Source organism: Protopterus annectens, chromosome 3.part0, assembly GCF_019279795.1.
Source record: "Protopterus annectens isolate FY-2018-M chromosome 3.part0, PAN1.0, whole genome shotgun sequence".
In the NCBI taxonomy this organism is placed as follows: domain Eukaryota; kingdom Metazoa; phylum Chordata; order Ceratodontiformes; family Protopteridae; genus Protopterus; species Protopterus annectens.
The window spans coordinates 1,902,096,773-1,902,124,308 of NC_056731.1; the positions used below are offsets into that span (position 1 = coordinate 1,902,096,773).

At 41.7% G+C, this 27,536-nt stretch overlaps 1 protein-coding gene across 2 annotated transcripts in view; it reads left to right on the plus strand.

The window, feature by feature from the left end:
• RMDN1 (regulator of microtubule dynamics 1) overlaps positions 1-27,536 on the plus strand; it is a 450,051-nt gene that overhangs the window by 48,289 nt on the left and 374,226 nt on the right. For both annotated transcript variants that reach the window (XM_044065986.1, XR_006364034.1), the window contains exons 2-3: positions 20,782-20,899; positions 24,737-24,821. In XM_044065986.1, coding sequence (XP_043921921.1) covers positions 20,782-20,899; positions 24,737-24,821 — 203 coding nt within the window. The remainder of the gene's footprint in view (positions 1-20,781; positions 20,900-24,736; positions 24,822-27,536) is intronic.

Here is a 27,536-nt window from a genome sequence, read left to right on the forward strand (position 1 = left end):
TATTCAAGGTATGCATCATGCTACATAGTGCAGATGGGAATGGGAAGGCTGGTGTAGGCCATCTGCACATGGCCAATACCCCTTAAAGGAAATATGTGATCTGATATGGGTCACTTGAGTGTTCTGTATGGCTGGACAATGATCTCTATATTCATGAATGGCACCCTATAATTATTAGGGTTGCCACATATGACTCCCTGACAGGTGTGGTGATGTAGCTATCACAGGAAAGACAACTGCCCAGCTGCATCCCTCACACACATGTCCATTATGATGACCGCTGCCTAGGTGGTAGTTCATGGGTACAGAGTTATTAACATAGGGGTGACAATGCGAGTCAGCTATTGCTCCTAGGTCATAGTTGCTCCTAGGTCATAGTCATTTGCATACTTCAGTAGGCAGATGCCTTCTGTTTGTCTGTGAGGTATGGACTACAATGAGGGGGAATAAAATTCATTAACCCTGACATACTGTAGCTGCCACTGGTGTGATGATCACATATTATTCAGACACCCTCTGTAGTGTTGTTTCTGCCAGCAGTCCTGTTGCAAAACACTCCTGTGACATAGGAATGTACATCTAGTATACAGAGTGTAGGTGGTACACAGTATGGGTGATGATGTCCTATGACCTGGCAAGGTTATGATATGCAGTATGACATCAACCATACTGTCATCTACATCTGTACTGCTGACATCACTTAAGTGATCAAGGTTCATGGCCTTCCAGACCAGACTCAGCAGGGTAGTAGTGCAATACTTCCTATTATCAGTGGTGTCTCCCCCTTTGTGGGTTGTGATACCTGTTGGTGTGCACCATTCAGTGTGTACACAACCTGACATGGAGCTATGTTTTACATGATGTGTACGTGGAGAGCATCTTGTTTTGCCATATGTGTATGATACAATCTGTGATGTGGGTAGTTCCCATGCAGACTGAGTGCAGCTTGTGCCTTCATAGCTGTGGGTACAGGGGCCCTGTGGTGTACATGGATATATGCTTGTGTACTTGTTGTGGGGAGGGGGCCATGTTTTTATATTATCCAAGACCCTATCTGGATTGCATATTCCTGCTAAGCACTTGTTCAGGACTTGTAAACAGTACGTAAGCTAATAATTACTATAGCACTCAATCTTCCACATCACCTACAGGTAAGGGTGAACAGGTTTTGTACATACTTTTCTCACTTGCGTAGAGTAATGTAGCTCTTGCACTCACTTTCCTCACTTATCTAGGTGAATGTAGTTCTATATTCAGGCATGTCCAAGAGTCAACTGCCAGTGTTCTCACCTGTCTATCTGATGAATCTGGACATCTTGAGGCAATGTACACATTGCCTCATGTACGCAGACAAGCCTCTCTGCCTACCACCCAACACTACAACCTGTGAGAGATGCACTCATCTAGCCAGACTGGAGGTAAAGGTCTCTCCAACCAAGCCTGACCCTGACTGTCATGTGGAGAAGGTACACAGTCGCACAACACCACACTCATCACATAAGCCTCACTGTATCTACCCCACCATTAACTGGGAAAACTACTCGTGTACCAACACATTAGCTCAACAGTTTCTGGAATTCATAAACACCAATACCCTGACTCAACATATCCACACACCCACCAGGGACAGCAATATCCTAGACCTAGTCATTACCAACATGAGTGACTGGTGCTCCACACGTGAAGCCAACTCCTTGTTGGTCCGATCAGACCATGTGCTGAACACCGTTGATATCCACATTCCACACCTACCCCCCATTAAGGGAACCACAGTATAATATGTCTACAAGGCCAACTACATGCTTCTTAACGCAGACATGGTGGACGTCATTACACCTATGCAGATGGACAGTACTGTTACAACTGCTGAATCCTACACAAATGCACTCTATAAGCACTTACAGGAGTGCATGGCGTGTGCTATCCCAAACAGAACCAGGACGCTATACTCATAATTAACTAAACCAATCTGGTGGTTCCCCTGCTATAAACATGTTGTATTACAGGAGGAAGACACTGTTGCAAACGAGAGTACAATACCATGTGTGGAGGAGATCCCTGGCCAGCCTCAGTAAGAAGGTGAGATCCCTTATAAGATCCTCCAAAGCTAGCTATGAAAACTATAACGCATTTAATACCAGCAACAACCACAAAGCCTCAATGTCAACAACCCGATCTGCTCTGAGTTACAGCACAAAGGCACGAACATTGCAGAAACAATTGATACTGGCAACATCCTGGCATATCCCTCTCAAAGCTGCACACTCTAAAGGCAATATCACAGCATCCATGGGACCGGACAACATCCCAGGCTGTGTTTTACATGAACTTCGGATCCTACTGTCTCCTCACCTACACACCATGTTCAATAATAGCCTCACATCGGGCATCGTTCCCCCTGAATGGTGCACAGCAACAGTTATCCCACTCCACAAAGGTGGTGCCACAACGGACCACGGGACCTGTTTCCTTATAGGCTTGACTAGCCTGGTCTGCAAGGCTATGGTGCACATCATGGATCACGGTCACAGAAACATTAGGTACTCCCAACCTTTGACCCCTCCCTGTTTGGCATTGTTAAGGCCGGACCATGCCTCCTAATCCTGGTGGACTTCTTAGAGACCGTTACCAAGGCATTAGATGAGGGTAAGGAGGTCCACACAGCCTACCTAGATCTCTCATAGGCTTTCAACGCCATTCCTCCTTCTGGTATTATCAACATACCCATCCGGCTGAACATTAACCCCTACATCATGTGATGGTTTCCAAAGTGGCTCACGGACAGAACACACACCGTGGGAGTTGCATACCCTACGTCTGACTGTATACCAGTTACAACTGCTATTCCCCAGGGCTCAGTCCTAGGAACCCTCATGTTCTGTATATACTTTTCTGACGTACAGACAAGCACAGGAGGGCTTTGGCTGAAAAGGTTTGCAGACTACTGCAAACTAGGGGACATAATTGTTTCCCCAGCTGTTACAGACACCCTCTGGAAGGGTCGCACTGAGATGGATACCTGGTGTTAATATCATGGCGTCAAGCTGAATGCCTAAAAGTGCATAGTCATCCCCTTTGAATATAACTAATTACCCGCGGACTACCACATAGGTGCTAGTTCCTTACATACAAAAAAGGTAATACGGGATCCGGAAACACCAGTAGATAGCAATATCTCCTAAGATACCCATAATGACAAGGTGGTTAGAATATCCTTTTACATGGCCCCCCCTAATCTCTAATGGGTTCGCATCCAGATCAGAGGGGCCATTGTGACTCTACACATGTCATATCAGACCCATTAAAGGATACAACACCCCATGTGGGATATACATTACAAGAAAACTGCAACAGCTTTGAAGACCACAAAAGTACCATACCTAGAGGATTACTGACCTCAAACAGATTACCTATGCAGCCCAACCTACAAAACTCCAGCTGTACTCAGTTGCATACCACATACTCACAGGTGATCTCTGCTTGACATACAAGGCCCATGTCCAACCCTGTATTGCTGGATATGCTCCACCTAAACAGAAGCCCCTGAGAGCTGCATGCTCTAGGGATATACACCTAACCACACTGATGAGTAGGACGTGTTGGACGGATAGATTCCTGACCCAGGCACTCCCTATGCTTTGGAACGTGATTCCAATGTACATCAGGCAGGGCCCCTCACAAGCACTCTTCAAGGGAAACCTTGACGTGTGGATGGGAGACTGACATGTACCCAGGGATCACTGCAGTGGCTCTGCTGGACAGAGGCACAGGGAACTATTGGCTCTGCCATTCAGAGGCACAGGGAACCAACCTATGGGGGTGGCGAAAGACAACACATGCTAGCTAGGCTTACAGATACCCTTGATAAGACAGCCTAGTACCTACCTTTTCACATATTACATGTCTTATGTGCATGGATAGTTAAATAGCTCTTCCATTTTACTTTGCTATCATGCTGATAAACTGTCAGCTCACTAAAAGACATATGTATCCTGTTATTGTGTATTGTAAATGCCAATTGACATAACTAATGTTTGCCTACCATTACAGTAATGCTGTGTAGCTTGTAATACATATCTGCCTACAATACTGTACATTACAGTTATTAGCACAGTATCCCACAATGCAAAACATACTTGCACAGTGGCCCAACCTTCCGCATGTTATTCTCTGTATTACACCCATACATATGGCTACAGTTACAGTATATCAACATATACTATCCCCTGTTATAGCACATACTTGTTGGACCTGCCATGCCACTGACGTCAGCTGGTGAGGAGTATTTCTGTTCAAAGCCCTTATATAACATCCCTTGTGGTGTATGCAGTGTTTCCCTTGTGACCTACAGCAGTACACACAAATACTATAAGCGTTACTATGCTCAACAATACATCACTACAAGATAACTGTTTCCACTATATGGATTGCGTGCACTTTAAATGCTACAGAATAGTACTACATACACAGACATAACTGACTGTTCTACATACCTTATTAGTAACCCGAGGTATCGTTAACAGTTGATTCAATCCTTTTCGGTTTGTGTTTCAATGTTCTTTGCAACGTTTCTCTGGTATGTACGGATGGTTTGAATGTGTGATAACGCATCCTTTTCTAGTTGCATATTGGTAACATATGGTATCCTGTCCACCAGTTGCTGTTCCAAAGTAGTTAACTGGATGCACATCAGCTGTGCAGCTACTCCATTAGCTGATACCTTGGCAACAGTGGTGTAGAAGTGAGTACTCCTTTTGGGTGTTGTCCGTTGGCCTTACTTTCGAGGGAGATGGCCTAATGTGGTATTGTGATATATTTCAACAGCTATATGGAGAGACACAGCGATAAATTAGCTTCATGACTCCCGTGGACTGTGTGTAATGGCTAGACGACTTAGTTCTACATGTGAGTACAGCTGTTATATTTCGGAACAGTGCTACTTATGCAGGGTTTGTTTGTACCTGATACTACTGCAGGTGTTTAAGTCTGGTAAGGATGTTTGGCCAGCTCAAGGCCATATGGCTATGCATGAACTGTTATGTGGTGTACAGTGTGCTCACCAGACATCCTTGATTTGGTGTACAAGTGTAGCATACTGTGCTGTTACTCACTAATTGCTAACACATCCTGGTGCATGCACAACCCTCTGAAACGGGATTAGTGCAAACAAACTCTATTACATCAGCAGCTGTTCCATTGTATAACAGCCGCTATTTCACATAGGGCCATGTTAGTGTGTCTCTGACAAGGTATGTTAAGGCTTCTGCAGATGTCGTACAGTGTGTGAATGATTTGTGATGTTATTACAGTTTGTATTGTAATATGTTTGGGTCTGGGGGTGATGTTGGTGGGTGTGATTAGCAAATGCAGGTGTGTAGGAACTGCTTTTATACATAATCGCTATGTGCGAGGGTTCCTTCCCTATTTGAACACCTATCCTTTTATGGACTAATACAATGGTATTTGCAGGCTGATTCATTAAGGCACTGTTATGTGGTTCCTGTGTAGCATGCAGGTGATTAGTCCTTGAATCCCTTCGGTAATGCATCTGAATGTAATAACGTGTTGCTACATGATAGCTGTGTATTTCTGTAATAGGTATTTGCAGTCATCATAATTGTGTTGGTGACTGACCCTCTTTGGCTAGGGTTGCCACCTTTTCATATGTCCATAGTGGTTCCTTTTCGGGACACACATCTGATTTTACAGGCCGACACAAACCCATGCTCAGTACAAGGGATAGAACTTTCCTTTCTTGCCTAATTATAAGCTTATTCTTGTAGCAGTTTAGCAGCTTATCCTGTTTCCTGTACCATGTAGGTACTTTAGATACAGAAATAACTATTGTATGCCACTATTACAGTACATATGGGACATAATTATGTCCTACAATCCCAGGACATTTTCCACGTTTAATGTATTTGGTCAGGATACAACCGCCCAAAGAGGGAGTGTCCCTCGCAAAGTGGAACAGATGGTAACACTATCATTGGCTCCTGTCCATAGCACATATTTATAATGGTGTATAGGCATATACTGTCCATATCCTTTGTTCATAAAGGTTGGTAGTGGCGGAATGTGTGATTGCTATGGTCTATGTTATACACATATGTGAACACTTCAACTGCTGTATACGGGAGACCTACGGAATCCCAAAACCACAGTATTCCGACACATACAGTCCCAGGAACAGACTCCCATGCCCCACATTACCGACATCGACAGTAACTCGCGAAGGTAACACGAACACGCACACACAGACACACTGCTACCCAACACATCCAAACAAACCATCCTACACTACGTATGAGCAGGTGGCCAAGCCTCCCCTACACACCCCATGTAGGTGTCTGCGCCCCACACACTACCCCCTACTTTAATATTCTACATCCTAGGTCACGCAAACAGATGCACAAAGCTAACCCACAACCACACATTACAGTCCCCCAAGAACACACACCACACACAGAACACACACTTACACACACTACAGCCCTAAGAAACACACGTACACACAGTAACCTACCCAAACCGCAACACCGGAAGCACTGACTAACTGACCATTACCATCGTGAGATTACACCTCGCGCATCTGGTGTTTCGGTACTGTGTTCTTTCGGACCGTAAGCCTCGGGATTACGTGCATCGGTATGTAAAGCAGTCTGTATGTGGTAGGCATCCCATTTGGGTCTATATTATATCCTCGAATGCTTAAAAAAGCGAACGCTGATTGATCAAACTTATTTTCGTGAAACTGCAAAATATCGAAGCAGCAGAAACTCGAATGTTTTCCTAGGGAAAGAATTTGGTTATCCGTTTCTGTTGCTTCGGTATTTTCAGTGTTATGGTGGAAAGTTACCGGTCGGATTCAGGTAAGTGTGTGATTGTTTGGATGTGAGTGTTAGGGTGATTTAGGTGAGTTAGGGTTAGGGCTCAGGTTAGGTGTGTGTGCGATTGAGTGGACATGAGGGTTAGGGTGGATTTAAGTGAGTTAGGGTTAGGGAGCGGGTGAGGTGAGTGTGCGATAGTGACGGACCTTAGGGTTAGGGTTTGGGTTAAGGTAAGTGGGTAGTTAGTGGTGTGTGCATAGTTTAGTGTAGGGTTAGGTATCAGATTTTAGGTGTATGTGTGTGGATGACTGTTTGTTTGGTGGGCTTGTGTTGTGTGTATGTGTTTTGGATCAGCGATCCCCCCCCCCCCGGGAAAAAAAATCGCTGATCTGACAGTTCGAGATTGTAAGCTTTTGCTTAAATTAGGTCTATCAATCGGCGTTCGCTTTTTTAAGTGTTCGATGATATAATATAGACCCTCCCATTTTATATGTACCTCCATGGTTATGTAGATGTTGTTTACCTATCTATATATCTACATATATATGTATATCCCCATATATTGACATATCTCTCTCTCTCTCCCCCTCTCTCTCTATATATGATGATGTGTATGTATATGTATACATATACATATATATATATATATATATATATATATATATATATATATATATATATATAAAACATACACCTTTCATTGTGTACATGCCGGTTTTTCCTATTTCAACACATTCCTACCTTTTGTGTTTTGTCCCGTCAGTATACACGACTGCCATTCGTACATCTCAGGTAGCTTAGTGGTATGTTATTGTCATGAATGTGTACATGGTTGCGTGTTCTAATCCTGGCAGTGATATCTTACCTCTCAGAGCAGGCACTGGTAGTGCAAGGGTGATGAATGCACATTTCAGCGGTTGTGTGCTCCACATGTTTATTTTTTCTGTGGAGAACTACCTATATATGCAAGCTGTGCTTAAGGTATACTATGTAACATGTACACATCTGTGAAGATTCCTGTCAGGGATACTCACCATTATTTGGAACTACATCCTTGATTACATTATATGAAACCCCTCACTGACACTCCGGGGAATCCTTGCAGAGTGGGTGGTGAACAGCAGCTACACCACAGGGATCCCGCAAGTGGCTCTGCTCCACAGAGGGACAGTTAGTTGATCGGTGGCGTGGCGACAGCAGACACGTTTTGCCTATGCTTATGAGTGGCCTCAGCGGTTGGGCATGTACCTACCTATGTATCTATGAACCTGTACATACAGTATGGACACATGCTGATAGCTTAATATATACTGTTCAGGTATTGACTTACCTTGTGCCAATGGCGGTTGTGTGTACAATAGTTTAGGGCTTCCTATGTAGGATGCACACAGTAGACCACCTATACATGACAATTTACAGGTGGTCGTGTGTGTGCCATCCAGGTTTGCTGTGTGTGCAGGTGGAGAAGGGTGTCAGTCCATGAGTGCTACACTGTCAGTGTGTGTGCTATACGTTCCCTCATTGCCAAGGCATGGGCATACTGGGCACACCTCTGTCTGCCTACTGGGGCTAGCACAGGGTGTTCGTGGTCTGAGTCCCCCTGTGCCTGTGGGTCCCTTGGCAATGGTGGTGGGCTGTGAGGGCCTTCACCATTCTGTCCCTGGTGCAGCTATTTCCGCAGGATCATATTGTGCAGCATGGCACATACTATGAAGATGTGGGCACACGTTCCTGAGGAGTACTGCAAAGTTCCACCAGATATGTCCAAGCAACGGAACCATGATTTCAGCATCCCAAACACGCGCTCTGATGATTCTGTTTTTTGCGTGTGCCTCATTATGGCATTCTTGCGTGGCTGTGTGTGCATTTCTGATGGGTGTCATCATCCACTGTTCCAGTGCATAGCCAGCATCCCCCACCAGGTGGCCATATGGGATGTCCCCCCTGGCAGATACCTAATGCAGCTGTGAGGCATGCCAGATGTGGGAGTCGTGATAGCTTCCAGGACTGCCAGCACACACATCCATGATAATGCCCTGGGCATTGCACACGACCTGGCAGTTGATGGAGGGGCATCCCTTGCAGTTTATGTAGCGCCTACCCTGCTCAGCAGGTGGTGACTTGATGTGTATGTGCGTGCAGTCTATTGCACCCAGTACCTCCGGGTAGTCTGCCACACGGTTGAAGAGACGCATATTGCTGGCCATCTCCTCCTGCATTCGGGGGAAGTGTATGTGCTCATTGGCATGTGGTAACATGGCATCCAGTAACTGGTGGAATAACCTGGATGCTGATGCCTGTGAGATCCCCATGATATTTCCAGTTGGCCTTTGGAAGGTACCTATGGCTAGTATTCTCGAGCTTACACATACCTTCGTGTCCACTGGGTTGGGTTCCCCTCAGTTACTTCTGGCTCTGAGGCATGGCGGCACAGCTCACCAAGTTGCTGTATGATGTCCCTGTCCACCCTGTAATGCTCTACAATCTCCAGATCATGTAGCCCCTGGTAGGTTACCCTGGGTCTGAACACTCGTCTCCTCCTCTGGTGCCTGAGATGGGTTGTCAGCATCATCCTCCACACCACTGTCAGTCTCCAACACATGCTGGTGAATCAAAGCTATGGCAGCCCCTAACATATACATATTAAAAGTTCCCCGTCTGTATACACCAATGGTGCAGAGTGTCTGGGAATACACAAGTGTGTGTGGGGCTTTCACACCTTATACTATTGTGCAATGGATGATGCTGGTGTAATTGGGTGCGTTTGTGCTATTCCAGCTGTAGGGTATCTTAATTATTGGTTTTACAACAGGTATTGCTATTGTGGGGCCTTTGGTGCTGACTTACGCTTGTGATTCATCTATGGCCCTTTAATTCTGTTTTCAAACTGATTCACCTCCCATTGTCAGGCATGCTTCCAGCTGCCGCCTTTCTTGTTTTGTGCTTCCACAACCCAGGATTGTGTTGGGAAATGTGTTATGCAGCTGATCTACAGCAAGTTTGCTTTGTTCTGCTGTGACAATTCTCTTTTCTTTGCTGTATGGCACCTCCTCTTTCCTGTTCTGCAGGTAGCTGCTAGCAGCCTTGTTAGCTGTTGTCTATGGCCCACTGTAAGTTTCTAAGTGTTAATTACTCATTTGTACACCAATTACCATGCTGCAGCATTTCCTTATTGTCTTCCTGTATCCTTCCTGTTTCAGCTGTGGTGCGTGCCGCGCACATCCGTTCACCGGGCGTCATGCGCGTTTTCATCCACGTTCACATCAACTTTCGGTTACCGTGTGTGCTCTCAGCTAAGCAAAGCTATGGCTACTTCCACACCCCTATCCTGCAGCTTTGCTTAGCAACACACAGTACAGATTAGCAATGATCCAATGTGCTCACAGATACGGTGGCGCGCCCCTCTCTTGATGTCATGTTTACCTCCAGGCCACTCCTCGTTGTTGTAACTCTATGCCGTGTGGTACATCCTTACGCTGGCGGGATGTTTGTGATTCAGTATTACTTGACTCATTTGCATGACAGTGACTGCTAATTCCTAGTTATCGCACAGAACACTGTCACAGACCCTTAGCAACCCTTGTGCCATGCTTGTGGTGTAGCATGCGTGCCATTGACTATTATGGGGATATCATGGGGATATCATGAATTGTGTTAAATTACAGTTTTATGACATCTAAATATATTTTCATTATGATCCCGTTTGCACACCGATGCACTGCGGTTTTACTTTGCGTTGTTGTGGCCATGAAATTAAATGTTACTTTTTATATGTTGTGCATGTTGTTTTATGCCATTGGCTATATATTTAGCCATTGGCATATATTAACATTATAATACATAAGCTTGGTCCACTTTCATGGCTCCAGTTTTATGTTTGGCAACATGTAAACCGTTTTTTTTTTTTTTTTTTTTTTTTTGGTTTACATTTCTACATGCTTACGCTACGCCTGCACAACTTCATGAATCGCTATATACCTTCATTTGCATGCTACACTGTTGCGCATGAGGTAATTATCTACATGCGCCGGGAGCTGCGCAGCTCTGGCATACACTGGTAGTGCACGTGGAAACGGCTCTTACCTGAATCGCTCGACGGCCATATTTGGCGCTAGATCACCAGTGCAATTCCGGCGCATGGTGCAAGCTTCATGAATCCCGGGGATTATTTGTTAAAGGTTGTATACAAAAGTGTAAGGGAAAACCATGGGAAGATCTCTTAGTAGCATAGGGGTTAAAGTGGCAAATCAAACTCTGTGCCCCTTCACCCCTAGTTTAAATGAATATCTATATCTAGCATTTAAAACTGCATTCTTATAGGGTGTGAATTTTTACTTATGCCAAAGTTTGTAACTACTAGATTGAAAGAACAAAAATATAATGTATATTAAAATATGAATGCTGTTTTGTTTGCACTTTTGTTTTTAATTAAGTGCAGGAGCTATTGTAACAACTTGATTGGTTCAGATTTATGTGTTTAATCCATGGGAGTAAAAATTGGGTGGACTACTAAGTAAACTCCATTCTCTGTGAAAAAAAAAATCATGTGCTAATATAACTTTAAATAAAGGAGGGATTGTATTGTATATTTAGCAAATTATCAAAATCTTGGTAATATACTTGTACAATTTGTATATTTTCAGCATGAGTCAAGGAGAGTCACTTCTGTTTAAAACATAAACATGTACCTAAGAGTGTTACGCCCTGAAGTATGAGGAACAGTCCTAGGCCATTTTAGAGGTGCAGGCTGGAATGACAGCATCACCAGTGAAGGGTAGACATCCTGTGACTTTGAGCCCTGCCTAGGCTCCTCATGATTACCCAGTGAACCGTGCCTCTGGCATCTGATGAGTCTCCCATGAACAGTGCCTCTAATCTGCACATATCAGCCACATAGGAGGGGCTTTGGGGTTTGTGACAGTGCTGTGACGCAATCCCTGATCAGGGTACATCATCAACATAAATCAGTGGATGCTTTTAGGTCCGTGTTCTAGTGCTGCCAATAGCATTGTGGAGACTGAGTATACTTTGTGGCTTGAATGATGATATGTAACACTTAAACAGGGCCATGGAGTACAGAGATAGAGTGTCTGTTTATCAGGTCTGCCGTGGTAAATGTTACTACCATGTATGCTTCAGTCAGACAGATGGCAACTGTTCTCCATTTTGCTGTTGCAGGCCATGTTGTGCTTGACTATGGTAGGGGACATATGCAGGGTAGCTGGCACATACCACACTTGCATGTCAAACAGGCCATTGCTGAGATATCTTCACTCTCAGCTATGGCCACACAGCCTCGCACATTGGGCTGTTAGCAGCTACACAGTCCTGGGCAGTGAAGTTCCTGAGGCTCACAACTTGAGCACCCTCACCATGCTGCAACCTGTGGACACATAGGCTGGCACACCTTCTGGTGGCTGTTGTCCAGGTTATGGATGATGAAGCTCTCTAGGATCTTGTATTCAGACACCCCCTCAATGTACACCCACTTGATCCCATAGTTCTATACCGTCCCTTCAGCAAGCCTTATTGATCCTCAAGACTGCTACCCACTACAGTGGACACTGTCAAAGGTCACACCATGATAGTTAAACACTACCACTACCACTGGAGGATGTGGTCTCTGACTCCCCGCAACACTGCCACTGGAGGATATGATCCCTGACTCCCCACAACCTGCTTGCAGAGTGAGTGGGTTCAACATTAATCTCTAATGATCCTAGTGTTGCTGTTAGCAGTCCCCTTTGCCACCTGTGCAAGTAATGAGGACTTTGCCTTTTCTACTTCCTAACCTGAGTGGGTAAAGTTGTCTGCTGCAGTGTGGCCATTATGAGCACTGCCTTGCATATTCTGGATTTGATAATGTATTGCTATATTTTATTCTGTCTTGTCTTTGTCATGGCTAATAGTTATGGGCCGGGGCCAACTCTTCATTAGTACCATGATTTACTAAACTCACCTTTGCCTCACATGTGAACTCCACTGTCTTATCATTGCTGGACTCTGCAGCCTGATGTTCTACCCTTTGTCCTTCTGCTATGTGTGGCCCTTCTGGAATGCTTCTCTTGCTGTTGTAGTGGTTTACAAAGGGCCAAAGTGCCATATTATGCAGCATGGAACATACCACAAAGAGTTTGCTGAATATGTCCAGTGACATAGCTACCCAGCAGTGTAAACCTTAGCTCTAGATGATTGTTACTGTTGAAGTGACACCTCGACTCCATGTGCAAAAATGGGGAAAAAGGGTTGTGGGTGGGTGGATGGATGGATTGTGTTCATCCAGCAGAAATCTCTTTCGTTAGTCCAAACACACAGTGTGTGACATTTTACGTTTCTGCAAAGGCAGTGTTGTATGCATTTTCTGTCATGGTGTAAGGATTGTAGATAGCAGTCATCATCCTGCATCATGCGACAGTCTCACCATTATAATTTGAGTTATGTATTATTACACCATTATCCTTTTTGAATGGAATGTGTATATATACTATCCTGTGTAACCTTGCTTGAATGGTATCTGTATATGTACTACCTTGTGTAGCCTGCCTGTATGTGCACTTACCAGCTAGATGTCCGTGTAGGAAGTCTCCTTCACAAACCAGTGGTATAGGTCAGATGTATGCCATATATGTGAATTATCAGAAGTGCTAGGGTGGTGCATGGACGCACAATGCCCTGGGCATCAAAAACCACCTGCTCTTTGAGGGAGTGGAAGTTCTTCCTATTTCTTGTGGACCAGGCAGGGCCTTGATGGCAGTGTGTACAGTCTGTAGTTCCAAGGACATGAGACAAACAAACTTTGTTGTCAAACACCCACATTGTGATGATTTTGGCTTCTGCAGTCACAAGGAACCCAGTTTGCTCATTCAGATGATGCAGCATGATATGGAAAAAATTGTTGTAGTATATGTAAGGATGATGTCTGTAATATGTTTAATATATCCCCAGTTGGTAAATGAAAGGTCACATAGCTAAGATGATTAATGCTGCACATACATTTGTGTCAGCTGGGATGGTTATCCCACATATCCCTCATATCATCTGCTTGTGGATGACACACCTTGACTAGTTCTGTGTGAACTCCCTCTTCAGCTAGTACACCTGATGTTACCTACTGTGAGGGTGCATGTGGTCACAGTGTGGGACATCATAGGCGCTAGCAATCATCTGATGGTGACCACTAACACATGTTCAGCTATAGCCATTTCTAATCCGAACATATTCATAGCTTACACTACAACTCCTCTGTGGTTAGAACAAGTTTGAGCTGTGACGCAGAGCATCTGTGCTTTTTTTTTTTAATATATATTTTGAATTGCTCAGCCATATAAGTTCCGTAATCCATGAACATGATTTGCATGGGTTTCCTCATTTCCAGGTCATTGTGCAGTCAATTGCTTGCTGTGTATACTGCACTATTTTTCATATTGCATGACCACACTTAGTCTCTGAAATGTCCATTCTCTCTAGCAACGGTACATGCATCTGTGTTTATGCATTACATTAGGTTAATTTTTGGAAAATGAACAACCAAAAATTGGCACACCTCATGACTGAACAACATGTCTGAAAGCATAGACCTATAGGTTACATATCAAGACTACACTTCATGTTAGAATATGTACCATACACAACATTTATTTATTTATTTATTTATTGCATTTGTTTACTGGGAAAGTCCACTGGCCCTGAAATGAGCCCATTTTCAGTGGAGGCCCGGGGAGAAAAGCTCCACATATAATTTCATACCAAGAAAAATTATACATAAGTAATAAAGTGTATATAAGGTAGAGGTAGCTCATTAAATAAAGTAACAACACACAGAACAATTTGGAGATAACCTTACATAAACTGATAACCGTGAGGACTTGTTTAAAATCATGGTACAGGTGTAGGAATGGAAGTTTTAAATATAAGTAATATTATTAGCAGAGAGAGGAAATTGGCTTAAAGGGTAAAAGGAGGAGGCAGCAGGCTTAAAGTAGGGATAGCACAGGCTAAAGTGACAGCAGAGAGGTTGATGTGATAGAGAGAAGGGGAAGATAAGACTCATTATAGAGTGAGGAGGAATAGGATCTTGGGAGGGGGTCAAGTTTTAGGTGTCGTTGGGGTGCAGGTGCATATTCAATGTGAGGAAATATGAAGTTTAAGAGATTTTTTTAAAAGCAGAGGGATCACTCATAGTTCTGAGTGAAGGAGAGAGATTATTCCATAGCTTAGAGACAGTAAAAGAATACAGCATTTGACCAGCTGAGAGCTTAGGTTTATCAGTGTTTAATGGCATTTTGCTTTCTGACCTTAGGTGTCGATTAGGATAGTAAATGGTTAGAATGGTGGAGAGGGATGGGCAGGCTGCTGGGTAGTAAATAAGTTTATGGGCAGTAGTTAGTTGTTGGTGTATGAGGTGATGGGGAAAATTCAATCCAGTTTAGTTGATGTAGTGCAGAACAGTGGTGGGTGGAAAGTTTAGCATTTGTAGCAAATTTGGCAACTTTATTGTAGCTTGAATTGAGTTTGGTTTTCAGAGAGGACTGAATATTGCTTAGGATGGGGGCGCCATATAAGAGTGTTGGAAGCAGGAATGATGAGGCATGAGCCTTTTTTGCAGAGAACCAAGAACGTAGTTGTGCCTATAAAGGGCTCCTAGTTTTTGATGCTGTCAATGATGACACCGAGTAATTTATTGAGAATGACTTCAATAACTATATTATTTTGGGAATGAACAGAGAATTCAGACTTGTCAACTGGCCTTGATTTTCTTGGGGGTAAATATTGAGTTTTATTCGTGTTAAGGGCAAGATGGTTTTGTGACATTCAGGATTCAGTTCAGGTGAATGCTTTTTGGTAAGTTGCTGTAGTACAGAGGCAGATGTAGAAGAGCAGATAGTAGTAGAATCATCTGCATATTGGATTACAGCATTGTGGGTAAGAGCTGTGTGGAAGTCATTGATGAATATACTAAATAAAAGGGCACCCAGTATGGAACCCTGGGGGTACCCCTATATTGGTGTTGATGTAAGGAGAGAAGCAGGGTTGCCAAATTGTAGATTGTTGCCCATTTCTGAGATAGTTAGGAAAGCAATGAAGGGTGGAGGGAGAGGTGCCGAGGTTAGAGAGTTTAGTAAGCAGAAGGGAGTGGGAAACTGTGTTGAATGCTTTAGATCGAGAAAGAGTGCAGAGACTGTGGATCCATCATCCCTACCTCTATTTACTGTGTCCAGGAAGGAAATGAGGGCAGTGTTAGTACTATGTCCAGCCCTAAAGCCAAGTTGAGTGGGGGAAAGGTGGTGGTGTTTAACCATGTGACTAAGGAGCTGAGTGTGAATGCACTTAAAGTATTTTTGAGATGGGGGAGAGAATGGCGACAGGCCGGACTTTAGAGATGTCAGAGTTACTGCCACCTTTGTGAAGTGGGAGAACGTATGCCTTTTTCCAGATATCGGGTATGTATGATTCCTGAATGGACCTATTGAGCAGAATGCTGATGGGTAAGCTATGGAGGAGGCTGATAGTTGTAAGAATTCTGCAGGTAGGTTATCTGGGGCATTGGTGCATGGTTTTAGTTTATGAAGAAGTTTTTGTATGGTTGAGGTAGGTATGGAAAAGAGTGAGAAGGTGGGTAGTGTAAAATTTAGTGGAGTTTAGTTAGATAAACCTACAATAGAATTGTCCGTAATGGTGTAAAACAGCTTTGGAAGAAAGTAGTGCATATCATTGAATGAAACTAAATAAGCAAATCAATTTGCTGATGTAGTCCTGCACTGTCAGCAGTAGGTGGAAAGCTTTTCCTCTTAGGGTGTATATGTAGTAATATGATTTATTTATTTATTTATTTGACATTTGTTTACTGGGGTGGTCTGACTGGGCCTACAGAACCTATTTTCAGAAGAGCCCCGGGGAGAAAAGCTGCGCATATAGTACAATAAAAATACAGTAAAATCCAATACAGTACAAATTGCATTAGAAATACTATACAAAACAATTTGAAAGAACAAACTAAGTTACAATATATACTACACAGCTAGGCAATTCTATAGAGTTAAAAAAAAAAAAAAAAAACATTATAGACAATAGTCACTCTCACTATACATGATGTAGTGTCCAAAAAATAGTACATAGGTATTACGTAGGTATGATGCCCTAATATTGCCAATTACAAGCCTAGTTATTAAATGTATAGCAATATTTTAGAGTTTTCATTGTTTAACAAGCCTTTTGAGCTGTAGGAGAGAGAGAGAGAATTGTATAATATGAGCACATTGTGCAGGACAGAACTACCTCATTGTAGCAAGGTTGTGACTCCACTCTACTTCTCTGATGGGTTTTTCATAGTTCATAAATGGGGACGCCAAAATACAGATCTTTGTGTAAAATTTTGCACTGGTGAAATGTTCCTGGATTACCTTGTACTTTATTTTTTCGAGGCAATCATGTTGCACTGTTCTGTGCTCAAGTGTGGGAGCGGGGAAAAGCAGCTAATTTGCTCTTCTAGTTAACTAATTTACATTTCCGCAGTCAGTAGCATTTTTGATACAGTATTCAATAGTGCCAGCTTGTGTTTTATTTGCATCTTGATGTTTTATGACAAGGGAACGCAGCTAAACCAGTGAATTCTAAGTGTACTTCTTTTATTGCTGATACAAGAAGTACAAAAATGTTTGTTCACATTTTTGCTGTATATTGTGTAAATGCATACCTGTGACTTTTTGCATTTTAGAGGTTTGCTTATATTGATGGGTGCTGCAGAGAACAAAAATCTCACCAAAAGTGACACAAGTACCTCCTGCCTGTCCATAAATAATAATGCTGTAAATAAGGCTGAGTACTTTTAGATTTGTGCAGATTTTATTTACAAAATGATGCAAAAAAACAAAGGTTGTTTTGTGTCTTTAGACGTGATCTTTAAACACAGAGTGGAAGATTATAAAAGGAACATGTTACCAATGCATGAACTGTTTTTAATGTGCTGTTGTTAATTAAAGCTATTTTTTTAAAAAAAATAGTATATTTTTTTGCTTAAAATCCGTGTGTACAGGCCTGGTTAAGAACTACATAACTAACCTTATGGCATTCTCACTGTTTAGGTTAGTGAGCCAACTGAGTTGTTAGACATATGATTATAATGTATGCAGTGCAATGTGTGGGACATTGAGGGTTTCCTCATTGCAGTAAGGGTTTGAGCTTCTCTAAGAAGCTTCTCAGAATTCTTAGAAGTGCCAGAACCTACAGCTCCCCATGTAGAGCTCCATGCTGGTGAAGGATTCCCTGCTTATTATATCATTGGTTCTGGTGGTGCTCTTGCACATCCACCGATTGCTCCTCACTCACACAGATCTGCTTCACTTCTTTATCCTCCTCAGACACCATTTACCTCTTGCCTGTACTAATATTGCTGTCCTTAACTGCAATAATTACCTTTTAAAAATACACAATTTATGTATTTAAAAAAAAAAAAAAAACTATCAAACTGAGTAACACAGTGTGTGATGCATATATTCAGTTTGTCCGCATAGAGTCATGTAGTCTTTCTCAGTTATGGATAGCTTGGCTAAGACAGTAACTTGAGATACTAAGCAGCGTCAAGTCCGGACTGTTATAGCCTTACAGCACAACTTACTCTGTCTGAAGTGTTGGTTGTATATCTTCTCTAATATATCAGTAATTAGCATTTAATGCCTGTTCACCTTCTGTGGGCATATGCTTCAGCAGGTATTTTAAAACCAATTCACAGTTGTTTTGAGTAATGTCATTATTTAGACCAGCAGAGTCAAAGCTAAACCAAGTTCAGTTTCATCTCACTCCTACAGATTCTGCTTGTGCTCATGCTATCAACAGTGGAGCTAATACTGCATCTGCATATGCAAATGTGTTCTCAGGTAAGGTATATTCATAAAAATATAAATTAATAACCCTATGACACAATAAATACAAATTCCAAACTCCTGGTGCCTTGGCACAGGTCGTTCAAAGAACTTTTGAACATTGGTGAAACACTATCTTAAATAAGGCAGTCCACTTAAAATTCAGGCTTATAACTATAATCAGTTACACATTAGAGAACCAGTTATGAACTTTTGCATTAACAATAAATAAGGTTTAAACGAGACCTGGATCAGTAAAGAAAACTGGCATGCTAGGGCTAACAGAAACCTTACTGATGCTAGTGCCTCCTCATATCTCAGACAGTTCTAGTGCTTTTCATAAAAAAAAAAAAAAAAAAAAAAAAGAATGGATGATGGGTTATTCATCCATGTTAAGAAATGTAGTCCTAGTTCAAAAACTTAAACTTGAGGAAGGTGCACCAAACTGGCTGGTCATTGATGTCAAAATGGGAAGTTTCACTAGCCTGTTAATCTCAGGTGCATATAAACCCTGACAATCTTTCTTTGAAGTGTTTGAACTGCTAAGTGCAGCTACAGTGAGTTCTGTAGGAAAAAGTTCATACTATTGGGAGACTGTACTTTCATTAGGCTATGCCCTATTAAATCAAAACTTCAGAGAGCAATGACACTACACTAAAATTATTGCTCATTTTATGAGACATCCTTGAAAGAAGGAAAACGTTCACAATAATTACTGATATTACAGACTAGAGTATTGTAAGTTTGATCCAGGTTCACAAGTGATCATTGTCTTGTTACTACCTGGTTGTCATTTAAAAGACCTAAAAACAAACAGTTATCTTTGCAGGCAGACCTATCTCAACAAGAGAAGAAAGTATTCTTTTCACACAGTTAGACACTGTAAGCTGGAATATTATCACAATGCAACTGATTGTAGCAGCAACAGTAGAAAATTTCCACAAAATTCTGCTTCACCCTCCATCTATCTATCTGCAACCCCTTTTTTCCTGTTTTTAAACATGGGTTCATGGTTTCAGATACCATCATACAGATCCAGTGTTACCACCACAGGGTGGCTCGCTCTGCTGGATATTTAAGATAAACTATTTCCATTAAGGCTGTGAAGGCTTATGATGAATGTCTCCTGTGATAACATCTGGAACGAGTGGGGAAAAAATGAATGACCCTCCCCTATTGCATGTTTGCCTTAAACTGAGGAGGGATTTCCGATACATACTAATTTTGCTGGCTTGGTTACCAAAGGAATACATAGCTACCTGTTGCTGGTAACCAAAAAATGATTCTGTTAGTTAATATTTAGTGGGTACAGCTTGTAATGAAATGTCTAAGAAGGCATCATATCCTTTTATCTTCAGGAAAGACCATACATGCTATGTTGGTAAGCCAACGCTGAGACCACATCACAAAGTTTTAGGCCGTTAAGAATTTGTAGATCCCAACTGCTGAACTACCAACTCTGACCCCTCCTCCAGTGATGCAAACCCTAGAGGTTCCAGATGTTCAAAATAAGTCAGTGGGATGCATGAATCTGTAACTGCTCTCATCATTCATTGAGCTGTGACAGTAAGCAGGTTTCTGGACTATAAAAATAAGCACTTCTCAATCACCATCTATAAGACTTGAGCAAAGCTATTTGGTCTTGTGTACTTCCTTATTTTATTTGTATATTTATTTTTTTTCTGCAGGACTATTGCTTTTATTTGTGTTACGGTCTTTGGTGAGAAATTTGCCATTAATGCTGGATAATGATAAATGTCACCCTACCAGTTTACATCTTATCTGACTTATTGTAGTATTATGTCCTGTGTAACTCTGGTGCATTGTTTTCCTTTGACTGATGTGAAACTTTTATAAATGAGCTATGCCACTGTAAGATGCTTGCTAATCTGCCAGTAAATTATATGTGTGGGTATATATGTTTTTGTTCTGAACAGCCCATTTTGTTTAATTAGGTGCTGGCTTATCCCTTTCAGTTAACTTCATTATCTGTTGTGGTATTGTTCATAGTAACATTTGATGTGCATGTATACGTAGGTGTTTGGGGGGATCAATTGCACAACCATATGTTATTGAATCGTTTTTATTTACAGGTCTCCAGCAATACGTCTAATTTAGGTAGAGGATTGACTGCAACACTTTTAGCATATTTTGGCTTTGAACTGTACAGCAACTTGACTCAGTCACCTGCAGCATGTGACAGTGACAAAGGTAATCTTCAATTTATTTATTTGCTTCTGAGTTATTTGAATCCATCATTGAATACAGTGTCCCCTTTGCTATGTATAAACCCAGGCATGTCACTCAGCTGGAAAGACTCCAAGACCCCCCCCCCCCCAAAAAAAAAAAAAAAAAAACTTAGCACATCTCTCCCTATACTCTGTAGCCTAGTGGCTCCTCTGAAGTGACCTGTGTCTAACTTTCTGAGCCATGATAGACCAAGACCTATTTGACCTTCTGTTTCCCTGCAAAACCAGTGGCTCTTCAAATACTCGCACTAGAGACCCACACCTGCACCAAAACATAAAACATGACTAGTGGAAGGGATAGCTTCCTAATACTGTGTATTCCCAGCCCGTGGAATAAGTTGCCACTACAAGTCAAATAAAGTGCTACTTTGGCTATCTTTGAGGCTAGTCTTGATGATTGGATAGGAAGGCACAGATTTATACCAGGCTTATGTAAGGCTGCGGTCAGTTTAGGAGGTAAGCAGTAGTAAGTGCTTGACAAGGGTAGTAAGAGCTTGAGATTTGTCTTCATAAAGGTGTATATGGCATCTTAATGTCCTTGTGATCACTTCCCTAGTATTATTCCTATGTTCTTATGATGGGCATTTCCGTGAAATACATTTTGTATAGTGCAGAAGTAAATAGGGTAGTTATTGATAGTAGAGAGGTTGTGGCAGTACTGTAGGCCTTTGGTTGACGGTACTGTCCAAGTGGACTTGTATGCTTGATGTTGATGCCACCTGATATATAGCCTTGAAGTAAGTTTATTTAATTTGCTTTGCATTGGAAAACTGGGGCTTTACACTTATCAGATTAGAAATCATTCACAAAGAGGTTTTGGTTTAATGCATCTTTCTAGTTTTAACAATTAAATGTACTTTGTGCTGGAGCAGAGATTTTAGAATTGTAATGAGAAATGATCTAGCAAATGTGAAGTTGTACTGCTCAGTGTTATAAAGTCATTTTGTCATTTTTTTTTCTTACTTATCTTAAAATTTTCTGTATTGTCTTTTTGATTTGTGTAAAGTGAGGTCCATATCTAGTGTTAAGATGAAAACCTTTCAGAGGTTGTGCAGAATGCTGGGTTGAGATAATTTTATATACAAATAAGGGGGCGTTATTATGGAAGGTGTACATGAAGAAAATAAAAAATAGAATGTTGTAAAATATGACTGTTGTACAGTATCTTATAGTAGGGACGTACAGAATTAGAGTGTAGCATTATTATACAGTGTCAGAATGTGGTTAGGACTGAGCATACGTTTGAAATGTACTTGTAATGCAGAGGTAGAATGTTGCTGTACTGTACATTTTCAAAAGTGTCACGGATGCAGAGTTTACGACTGTGGCAGGTAAATGGTTTCATTACGGAGACCGTCGAGCATACATTTAGGCCAAAAATGATGGTCATTAATCTGGTCACAGTGCAGAATGTTGTACTGCATTGAGAATGTGAAGTGTGAAAATGTGGTGTGTAATACTGAAACATGGTGACAAAGAATGATTCTGACAAGGTCAAGCAATTTCTATGCAGATGTTATCCTTTATCATAGCTGTCAAAGTGATGCATTTTTATGAGTTGCATGTAGGTTAGTTAACTGACAAGTGGGTGAATTCCCAGTAACAGGTACTTTAGAATGCTGTATAATTAATGAATCTGCTTGTGATTAAAATGTTAAAACCTCTCTGGAAATGATAAAAAAGTTTTGGACCAAGATGATTATGCTGTCCTAGGCACTGACTAGCCACAGTTAGCATATGTGACTTTAACATCTGTATCCCAAAAGCTGTCCGTTTTGCATAGTATAAATATGACTTAACTTTTCCAGCCTCTACTACATGCTACTAACAGTAAGTGTAAAAACATATATCCTGTTCTGATGTGAAGAATGGCAGTAAAATGAAAAAGTTGTAGCTTACAAGGGCCTGTCTAGCACACCTCCTTAATAACCACAGTGAGGAGATTAAAAAAAATGGCAAGAGTCTGGATATGTGAATAAGACTGTTTTGAAAGTTTGGTCTGCATTAGTATTTAAAAGCATTTTCCATTTAGAACAGATTATAGTGCTGATTTGAATGTTTTAATATAACTTGAATGGAGGAAGTCTGAGGTATACCAACCCCTCCTTACAAAACTGACCTGTATTGTCATTCTAAGTGGCATGGTTGTTGTTTCTTGGCATTTGAGCAATTAAGCATATATGTATATTATACAGACACTGCCTTTTCTCTGGTTGTCTTCAATTAACACTGCATTTTGAAAGCACTTTGAGATGTGATCTAAAGCACAGTGATGTGTGACCTTACAAATATTAACAGACCAGTTTTGTAGTTACCGTTCATGTCAGATTAGTAAACTGAGTTTTGCCTTGACATCTTTAGCTGCTGCATACTGACATGTGTTGAAATAGTGAGTCATTTTGGTGGGAGATAGAGGAATATACTAAACATAATTCAAACATTGATGGCTAGCTTACTACATTATAGATGGCCATAGGGCATTACATGTCTGTCTGTCTATCTATCTGTCCTTTATTGACCAGGTTAGTTCCACCAGGATAGTGGCTTCTTTTCTGTGGAGACCCAAGGTGGTATACTGTAGAAATTTGGCCAGGGCATTGAGGAACTTCCTCTGCTCTTTTTGATAGGTACCACAGGATCTTTTACATTTCACTTGAGCTATCACCAACTTAAGCAGATGTTCCCTCTGTTTAACATCTCATCTGAAGGATGAATCATTCAGGAGTCTTACCCTCCTTATGCTGGACTGCAGTGTCAACAGTCCATCAACCTGTTTGAGGAATAGAACCCACAACCTTCTGCATCAAAGGTGAGTGTGCTTCCTCCTTCTTGACAACAGTATAACTTGAGCATTCACTCTTTTTGTTCATCGTTGTGTTTATCCAGTTAAGATGCCTTTTATGACAACGGTTGTGTCAAGAAACACTTTAAAACAGCTTCTGAATTAATTTTCAGGGACATCTTTGCAAACAGTGCCACGTCCTTTTTCCTGTTCTCTTGCTAGTTAGTAATGTTTTCATTACAAAATTGCTGTATATTTTATTAAAGGTCCTAGTGCTGCCAATATTTTGAAATATGACATTCACTAAATAGATCACTTTTCTTTTCACTAAAGTGAGACAGTGCTGCACTCTTTTCTCTCATGTATGAAGGTACATTAAACTGAATTAGATATTTTTTCTGTACAGTAGAGGTAGAGAGTCGATTATCCGAACTAATTGGGATCAAGGGTAGTTCGGATAATCAAAGTGTTTGGATAATCAAACATATATTGAACTGGATAAAAAACTTCTAAAATCTTGTTTTTTCTGCACTCGGGGAATACACTTTTTTCAACCATTCAGCAAGTCCAATGGACAATAAAGAATATTTTTCATACACAAGCAGGCTATAAAAAACATGCACACGTTAATGTATATAACGTTTACGTATTCAGACTTTATGATTTTTCCTACACAAAACTTTTTGGAAGACTGGGTTTGGATAATTGACGTTTCGGATAATTGACTTTCAGATAATCAACTCTCTACTGTAATTGTTTTTATTTTTAGGTTTTAGAAACTAATATAGGGTGGTTCTGATTGTAGCAGATGCCATAAAATGAATAGATGCCACTTTTCTCCTAAAAATAGAAGTGGACAATGCCATTTGATTGATGTATGTTTTTAGAGACATATCCTTAATGTTTGTAGCGGCTTCCTATTCTAGTATTTTGTGGTATTTTTCTCAGTGTACCCTCGTTCGATATTCTTAGTATATGCCAGTTTTGCTAAATATTTATATTTTGTTTCTTTTTAAGATGACATCATAGAACAGGCAGATTACTTGTATGGCAGTGGAGAAACCATAAAGCTTTATCAGTTACTGATTCAGTACAAAGACAGGTATGTATGTTCCATATTGTATGTAGTTTTTGGTAATTATTTGCTTTGAAATATTACTTTTTTATAGTAGGTCTGTTAGAGTGGGATTTTCACTGTCTAACAAAGACTAGTCAGTAGGACAAACCTTCGTAATCATCACTGATGCTGTGGGACACCTCACTCAGAAAAAAAAACATGTACAAAGTATAGACAGAAGATGTTAAAATTAATAAAATTAATATCTTAGGTTATCCAGCCTGCCTGATACTAGAAGCTGATTGGCAAATATATTTATTACTCACAGCATAAGTTCTTCTTGTTCATAGCCTAGTACCTGCCTATGAACCTATCAGCCCTGGGGCCTATACAAGCCCAGCCAAAAAGGTACCCTGGCTTTTGCCACCCAAGAAAATTAGTTTCCTGTGCCACTGTAGAGCAGAGCCACAGAGGTGATCCCCGGGATGAATTTCCTATTTCCCATCCAGTCATCAAGATTTTTCTTGGAGTGCTAATGAGGAGCTTTGTTTGATATAGATAGGTAGTTTATTCCAGAGTATGGGAAGTCTCTGGGACAGGAATCCATCCCTCCGGCATGTTCTGTTTATTGTGGTGACAAGGTTTAGGTCTCTAGAGCGTGTAGCTTGGAGGGATTGGGATTTCTTTGAGGAGCATGTCCAACAGCTCTGGGTTTGACATAGCTTTGTATGTTAGGCAGAGATCACCTCTGAGTAGGCAATATGCGACGGAGTAAAGCTGGAGTTTTTTTGAGACTGTCTGCATAGGACATCTGTTTGAGGCCAGTAATCCTCTTTGTGAGGTATTTCTGCAGCCTTTCCAGTTGTTGTAGATGTCTAGTGAGGTACATACCAAAAGAGGCATTGTACTCTATAATGGGTCTAATGAGTGATGAGTATAGGGGAACAATGACCTCTTTTTTTCTGGATGAGAAACCTTTTGTGATGAGGTGTGCCACATAGAAGGATTTCCTGACTACTGTGGCAATGTGATTATCAAAGGAGAGACTACTGTCCACCTGTGTCCCAAGGTCTGTTATCATACTTTCGGTGTTAAGTATACTACCGACTATGTTGCAGTTCTGTTGTAGAGATTTTACCAAAGGGGATGACAGTGCACTTTTTGGCATTGAGCTTGAGGCCATGGCTTTGACACCAGGCATCTGTCTCAGTTAGGCCCTTTTGTAGGATGTCCACATCGTTAGGAGTTTCGATTATAGCTCCTAGTTTGCAGTCATCTGCGAACTTTGTTAGCCAAAGACCTTCTGTGTTAGCCTGTACTTCAGAGAAGTAGATGCCAAACAGGAGAGGACCCAGGACTGAACCCTGTGGTACTCCACTTGTCACTGGTCTGAAGTCTGATTTGAAGTCTGCTACTTTCACAGTGTAGGTTCTGTCAGTGAGCCAGTTGGCAACCCATCTTGTGACACAGGGAATTATACCTAGTTTAGTGAGTTTATCTATAATTCCAGAGTGGGGGATGGTGTCAAAATACTTGGCAAGATCTAGATAGGCTGTGCGAACCACCTTACCCTTGTCTACGGCTTTGGTGACTGCTTCAAAGAAGTCTATCAGGTTTAGGAGACATGATCTGCCCTTTACAAACCCAAACTGAGTGGGGTCCAGTGTTTGGAGATTACCAATGTCTTTCTTTATAAGTTCCATGATGATACGTTCCATAGCCTTGCAGACCAGGCTCGTCAGGCTAATGGGGCGGTAGTTCCCGGGGTCCGTGGTGGCTCTCCCCTTGTGGAGTGGGATAACTGCTGCTGTGTGCCATTCAGCAGACACAAAGCCTGAGGTGAGGCTATGATTGAATATGGTACTTAAGTGGGGTGCCAGTTCGTTCTGTAGTTTGTGTAGAACGCAACCTGGGATGTTGTCAGGTCCCATGGATGCTGTGTTCTTGGCTTTGGAGAGTGTGGTTTTTACCTGTGCAGCCGTGATTACAGGAACTTTGCATTCTTCCAGTATAGAGATGGGCTCTTTAGGGGGTGAGAGGGGGGTAAAGTTAGCCTTTAGGGGGTGAGAGGGGGGTAAAGTTAGCACTGAACCTATCTGCCAGGATGTTGGCAATATCAGTTGGGTCTGTATATTTAGTGCCATTGTGCTGTAACTCAGAGCAGATCCGAGTGTTGCCATTGAGATTCTTGACATAGCTATAGAATGCTTTGTGGTTGTCTTTAGAATCAGTGGCAGTTTTGTTTTCGTAACTAGCTTTGGAGGATTTTATCAGGGATCGCAGCTTCTTACTGAGGCTGACCAGGGAGCTTCTCCACAGGATTTTACTCTCTTTTGCAACAGTTTCTTCCTTCTGTTGTACAATTTGTTTATGGCAGGGGACCACCAGATTGGCTTCCTTTTTTTGGAGGATAGCGTCTTGGTTCTGTTTGGGATAGCACGATCCATGCACTCATGTAAGTGCTTATAAAGTGCAATTGTGTAGGATTCAGTAGTCGTAAATGTATTGTCCATCTGCATGGGTGTCATGAAGTTCACCACTTCTGTCTTAAGAAGCATGAAGTTGGCTTTGGAGAAATTTTTTACCATGGTTTCCTTAATGGGGGGTGGTGGCAGGATGTGGATATCTAGGGTAATTAGCTTATGGTCAGATCGGACAAATGAGGCGTTGACTTCAGGTGTGGAACACCGGTCACTCATGTTGGTAATGACTAGATCTAGAATATTGTTGCCCCTGTTGGGGGTGTGGATAAGTTGATCC